The sequence below is a fragment of the Vanacampus margaritifer genome, chromosome 9 (genome assembly GCF_051991255.1).
Source record: "Vanacampus margaritifer isolate UIUO_Vmar chromosome 9, RoL_Vmar_1.0, whole genome shotgun sequence".
Taxonomy (NCBI): domain Eukaryota; kingdom Metazoa; phylum Chordata; class Actinopteri; order Syngnathiformes; family Syngnathidae; genus Vanacampus; species Vanacampus margaritifer.
This window is the reverse complement of record NC_135440.1, coordinates 24,316,213-24,323,030: the sequence shown is the minus strand read 5'-3', so window position 1 is coordinate 24,323,030 and position 6,818 is coordinate 24,316,213. Positions and strand designations below refer to the sequence as shown.

General features: G+C 42.4%; 1 protein-coding gene across 1 annotated transcript; it reads left to right on the top strand.

Moving 5' to 3' along the window:
* The first annotated feature begins 393 nt into the window (after positions 1-393).
* prpf31 (PRP31 pre-mRNA processing factor 31 homolog (yeast)) lies at positions 394-6,641 on the top strand. The gene is made up of 14 exons (XM_077575029.1): positions 394-569; positions 906-1,121; positions 1,193-1,253; positions 1,341-1,424; positions 1,502-1,599; positions 2,863-2,969; positions 3,049-3,218; positions 3,292-3,449; positions 4,867-4,956; positions 5,025-5,152; positions 5,232-5,304; positions 6,107-6,235; positions 6,317-6,415; positions 6,480-6,641. Exons 2-14 carry the CDS (start codon positions 906-908, stop codon positions 6,591-6,593), a joined length of 1,527 nt encoding a protein of 508 aa, XP_077431155.1. The 5' UTR covers positions 394-569; the 3' UTR covers positions 6,594-6,641.
* The last annotated feature ends 177 nt before the right edge of the window (positions 6,642-6,818 follow it).

Genomic DNA, 6,818 nt, shown 5'->3' with positions numbered 1-6,818 from the left:
GCGGATCCCACTTGCCGTATGTGATCATGAAAAGGCATGAATGGATAATGCGGCACTTTTTTTTTTTACACAATTTTAGTCCATTTTGCCTTTTTAGCTTACTAATTAATAATGCTGCATTTGATGTGGCACAGTAATTCACTTTTCTATGTTGAGGTTAATTTGGCAATGAGGTTAATAAGCGCTAAGAAAATCTTTGTGCTCACTGGCCACATTTGTTTTTTCTTTCTTTCTTTCTTTCTTTCTTTCTTTCTTTCTTTCTTTCTTTCTTTCTTTCTTTCTTTCTTTCTTTCTTTCTTTCTTTCTAATCTTACAAGTAGGCCGATTCGTTTTTACATTTCCCACCTCAATGCTTAAAATGTCTGATCGCCGACTCTGACTTCATTTCCCACAGGGCCATGCGGCTTTGGTGACGTATTAATCACGCGACAAGCACTGTTCGAGCGACAGCGATTTACGAGAGAGAAGGCAAATTTGGTCATTTTTCGCGTTTATTTAAAAGGGTTGAGCCTTAGTAAGGACGCCCGTTTGCTTTTTTCTGTTAATTTCCTGAAGTCTGAACCTTCGCGGTAAGTTAAAGTGCCTTTGAGAGGGTTTATTATCGTTAGCCGGCTACGTCTAGCCTACGTTTGCTACATTGGAAGCTGTCGAAAACCAAACTAGCTCCACGTATACTTTGTTTATTTTAGTTGTAATTTGTCCTTTGTATTATTATTCTACGTAAACATGGCATATTGAACAGGATAGTATGTTGAATTGTGATCTTTAGGCCAAGCTTAGAGTGTTATTAATAATAGTTAAATAATCATTTGCAAGTCAATACAGAGGGACTGGAAGAGTCACAGAAAGGCTTTTTTTTACTTTTATTTTTGTTCTATTTTCATCATTACTGCCTCTGTGTGCAGATGTCTTTGGCAGACGAGCTCCTGGCGGACTTGGAGGAGGCGGGCGACGAGGGCGAGGATGGCCTTTACCCAGAAGGGGAGGACGGCGACAGCGACGGCGAAGCCTCGCAGGGGAGGACCGCCGGCGGGCTGGAGGACATCCCCGAGGAGATGGAAGTGGACTACAGTAAAGCCGACAGTGTCGCCGCCATCGCCAAACTCCGTAACAGCAAACAGGTTCGATCCTGCGACACGAGTATTGAAACGTCTGTCGTTGCGGTGGTTTCTTAACGGAGCTGCTTTGTTAGTTTTCAGATATCATGGAGAAGATATCGGCGTATGTCGGAAAGCAGCGCAAGATTTCAGAAGGTTGAGCTGAAACCCTTTCAAATATTTGTGAGCGGTTATGCATCACCGTGGGGTACATTTATTAATTTTAATTAATTTTGTTGCCAGTGTCAGGCCCCATGGAGGCCGACCCAGAATACAGACTCATCGTGGCGGCCAATAACCTGACGGTGGAAATCGACAACGAGCTCAGTCAGTTTGAATAATTCCTCTTTCACCGTTTCTCATTTCTGTCTCGCTCAACGGACTCCTCGTTTTTTCCCCTCCAGATATCATTCACAAGTTTACACGCGACAAATACTCCAAGAGGTTCCCGGAGCTGGAATCTCTGGTGCCGGATTCTTTGGATTACATTCGCACGGTCAAGGTGAGAATGGAATAGAAAAATATTTATTTTCTTTTTTTTTTAGTAACTAAAAATTATTTTGATAGTTTTTATTAGGGGTGTCAAAATTAGTGTGTTCATTTTGAGTTAATTTAAAGTTCGCCACTCATTTTTTTTACGCGCGATTAATGGCCGCCGCTTACTTGGAAAGTCTGTCCTGGGGGAATTCCAGTCGCAACGCAACCGGCACGTCCACGTCAAAATTTAGCGGTAATAAATTTAATAAGGGGATACTTGACTCATTGAGCCATTTTTAGCAGTAAAAAGTTAATATTTTGTCCAGAATTAATTTGATAACTTCATTATTTTTCATGGACAATTAATACCTTTTAAAAACTATTTTTCCCACTGGCTGCTGACTAAAGATGACATCACCTGTGCTGAGGAAGTAGCTAACGACCAATCATGGCTCACCTGTTGTCTGGGTTTGATCAACTGAGACATGATTGGTCGTTAGCTACTTCCTCAGCACAGGTGATGTCATCTTCAGTCGACAGCAAGTGGAAAAAATAGTTTTTTAAGATATTAATTCTACATGAAAAATAATGAAGTTATCAAATTCATTCTGGACAAAATAAAAAAAAAAAATTGCGAAAATGACTGAATGAGTCAAGTATTTATTTAATAATAATAATGCATATATTTGTGGTGACTGCGGTTAAGTTTTATATTACAATTTGAAAAAAATGTGCAGAATTTCAAAGTTACTTCACGTGAAACTTAGATTAGATAGCTCGTAATATGAAAAGAAAAATGCACTTGAGCTGTCACCCATGTTTTACAAATGCAATTATGCCATCTAGTGGCAGAAAAATTACCTAAAAAAAATCAATCTCATGCTAATTTTTTATTTTTATTTTTTTTACAGTAGAGTAATTCTTTTTAATTTCAACTCAATTTTGTGATTTATATTTTAATTACTGTATTAATGACTAAAAGATGCGGCCATATTTCTATTAGTTTAACATTTTTTCCACTTTTATGTTAACAAGAGCATAAAACTGTACATTTTATTGTACTTTAAGAACCGATATAAAATTTGCGATGAATCGTGAGTTAACTAAAGTCGTGCGATTAATTACGATTAAAACATTTAATCGCCTGACACCCTTATTTTTTTAATATGATATTCAAAGTTATTAAAATAGGCAGATTTCGCTTGGTGTTATGTGCAAAAAAAATTTTCGCTCATTAAATGGATATACTGAAATCATTAAAAATGTTCTTGTTTTTTTTTTTGCTCAGGAGCTTGGCAACAACCTGGAAAAGTGCAAAAACAACGAAACCTTACAGCAGATCCTCACCAATGCGACCATCATGGTCGTCAGTGTCACCGCATCCACCACGCAAGGGTGAGAGACACACCTTGACACAGTCGGACACTCACGCGCGCACACTCACGCGCACGATTTTGTGTGTGTGCGCGCGCAGGTCTCTGCTGAACGAGTTTGAGCTGAAGCAGCTGGAGGAGTCGTGCGACATGGCCTTGGAGCTCAACCAATCCAAGCACAGGATCTACGAGTACGTGGAGTCCCGCATGTCCTTCATCGCGCCCAACCTCTCCATCATCGTCGGCGCGTCCACCGCCGCCAAGATCATGGGTGAGCCTCAGCCCCCATCCCTCGCTTCCTCGTCTTCCGCCTGCTCATCGGCCCCCCCCTGTGGCGCCTTCAGGTATCGCCGGGGGCCTGACCAACCTGTCCAAGATGCCCGCCTGCAACCTGATGCTGCTGGGAGCGCAGAGGCGGACGCTGTCGGGCTTCAGCAGCACGTCGCTGCTGCCCCACACGGGTTTCATCTACCACTGCGACGTCGTGCAGACGCTGCCGCCCGTGAGTCTCCACAGACGGCCCACTTTTTTGGGCGGCGCTTTTAGAAACGCGTTTACGGTGACAACAGCTAAATCCAAGACAAATGTGCCGGCATGCCCCAAAGCGCTACTTTTGTCTAAACTTAGCTCTTCATCTCACGTCCGCGTAGTTCTTTGGCTTTAAGGTGGCACCAAAGCGCTACTTTTGTCTAAATGTGGCTCCTCAACTCAGGTAAAAAAAATAGTCCCTTCTTGCCAAGAGGCTTCGAAATAACACCAAAGCACTGCTTTTGGCTAAATGTAGCTTTTCAACTCTCCTCCATGTAGTTCTTTGGCATCTAGGTGGCACCAAAGCGCTACTTTTGTCTAAATGTGGCTCCTCAACTCAGGTAAAAAAAATAGTCCCTTCTTGCCAAGAGGCTTCGAAATAACACCAAAGCACTGCTTTTGGCTAAATGTAGCTTTTCAACTCTCCTCCATGTAGTTCTTTGGCATCTAGGTGGCACCAAAGCGCTACTTTTGTCTAAATGTGGCTCCTCAACTCAGGTAAAAAAAATAGTCCCTTCTTGCCAAGAGGCTTCGAAATAACACCAAAGCACTGCTTTTGGCTAAATGTAGCTTTTCAACTCTCCTCCATGTAGTTCTTTGGCATCTAGGTGGCACCAAAGCGCTACTTTTGTCTAAATGTGGCTCTTCAACTCAGGTCAAAAAATAAGTCCCTTCTTGCCAAGAAGCTTAAAAATAACACCAAAGCACTGCTTTTGGCTAAATGTAGCTTTTCAACTCTCCTCCATGTAGTTCTTTGGCATCTAGGTGGCACCAAAGCGTTACTTTTGTCTAACTGTGGCTTCTCAACTCAGGAATGAAATCAATTAAAAATAGTTTCTTCATGCCAAGAGGCTTCAACATAACACCAAAGCACTACTTTTGGCTAAATGTCGCTGTTAACTCGCTTCCATGTAGTTCTTTGGCATCTAGGGTGCACCAAAGCACTACTTTTGTCTAAATGTGGCTCCAACTCAAGTCAAAAATAGTTCCTTCATACCAAGAGTCTCCAAAATAACACCAAAGAACTACTTTTGGCTAAACGTCGCGGTTAACTCACGTCAACATAGTGCTTTGGCGCCATTTTGGTGTCAAAGAAAAATGAAGCTAATCAATTCACATCAACGTCAGTCCACCAACATGCCCCTAGATTGCTGCAAAGCACTACTTTTGTCTAAATTTAGCTTTTCAACTCACTTACGCATAGTTCTTTGACTTCAAGGTGGCACCAAACACTACTTTTGTCTAAATGTGTCTCCTCAAAAATAGTTCCTTCATGCCAAGAGGCTTCAAAATAACACCAAAGCGCTACTTTTGGCTGAATATCGCTGTTAACTCATGTCAACATAGTGCTTTGGCGCCAAGAAAAAAACCCAAAACTTTCTTATCTTCAGGATCTGAGAAGGAAGGCGGCCCGTCTGGTGTCCGCCAAATGCACGTTGGCTTCCCGAGTGGACAGTTTCCACGAGAGCTCCGACGGGAAGGTGAGCCGAAAAAAAAATTCCGCACGCATGAAAATCCCAGAGTCAAACCCTGGACGGCGTCCGCGCAGGTTGGCTACGACCTGAAAGAAGAAATCGAGAGGAAGTTCGACAAGTGGCAGGAGCCGCCGCCCGTCAAGCAGGTCAAACCGCTGCCCGCCCCTTTGGACGGACAGCGCAAGAAGAGAGGAGGCAGGAGGTACGAAAACACACCCACAAATTGCTTTTTTTTCCAAACGCTTGCGTTTCCTTTTCAAGCTTTTGAAGTCTTTTTGAAGGTACCGAAAGATGAAGGAGCGTCTCGGCCTGACGGAGATCAGGAAACACGCCAACAGGATGACCTTTGCCGAGGTACGCCACGTGGGCTTAACCTGCATTTACGTTGACCTTTCACCTTCATGAGTGAGCAGGGCTGCTCGATTATGGGGAAAATAATCATCACGATTATTTGGGCAATAATTTGGATTGATTTTCTTTTTTGTGTGTTCTTTTTTGGGTACGAAACAAGAAAATGTTTAATAGAAACACTATAATTATTTAAGTTCCTTTTGGACCAAACTGAATTTATAATAATATATATAAATAACACAATTGACCCAACCTCACCTTGTGGAAGTTTAGATAAAATTTTGTTCAAATTTTTTTTTTTTTAAACATAAAAAATATGAAGACAAATAAAATTATTTGAAACGCTATAATTATGCAAATGTATGAATTTAAACAACTCAAAAACAGTATTAACTAATTTGCTCCCCAAAACATTGAAATATTACAGTGGTCCCAAAAACGTAGTTATTACAAAAACGGCCAGCAGGTGGCAGCAGAGTAGAGATCAACCGGGGCCATGTTGCAAACAAGCTGATTTTGCCCACAGATAGAAATGTACTTTTTTTCCTGATGAAAGAAGAGACTCTAATCTTTCTTTTTGTAGGTTCCTTGTTTTGCAAAATCAGTCAAAATCCAGTAAAACAGCCGGGAGCGAAGGGGGTTGCTTCAGTGAAAATGGCTGGGAGTGAATGAGTTTATTTTATTTTTTTTACAATTATGCTGTAATTGTGGCGTGTAATACCTGAAAATGTGTTTGAATTTTGCTTAATTGCGCAGCCCTGTTAGCGAGCTTGATTTTTATTTATTTTTGTTCACGTGGTCTCAGATCGAAGACGACGCCTACCAGGAGGACTTGGGCTTCAGTCTGGGTCAGTTGGGGAAGAGCGGCAGCGGTCGCGTCAGGCAGGCGCAGGTCAACGACGCCACCAAGGCCAGAATCTCCAAATCCCTCCAGGTAAACCCGGACGAGACTTTTCCAAAGGCCGCCCGACTCGTACGCGATTGTTTTCTAAATGTGTTTTTGCTTCGCCAACAGAGGACCTTGCAGAAGCAGAGCATGACGTACGGCGGCAAGTCCACGGTGCGAGATCGCTCCTCGGGGACCAGCTCCAGCGTGGCCTTCACTCCTCTACAGGTGGAAACATTTGCATGCACGTCGTCTCTTTGGCCGCGTTTTCACAATTTGGTTTCGCCGTCAGGGGCTGGAGATCGTCAACCCGCAAGCTGCGGAGAAAAAGGTGGCCGAAGCCAACCAGAAGTATTTCTCCAACATGGCGGAATTCCTCAAAGTCAAGAAGGAATCCAAGAAGTGAAATCGTTATTATTTTTTTTTATTTCAATAAAATGTGTACATCTTTTAACTTGATTTTCGTTATTTGACTCCAAGACAGCCACGTGATTTGTCAAAAGTATTTATTGAAATGTGTACAATCCTGCTGTGGAACCCTGTAACATCTCCCATGCAGAGCTGTGACGAGACAATAGATACACTCGCCTTCATGAAAGAAAAAAAAAAAATCTCCATTCTCCTTTTTCAG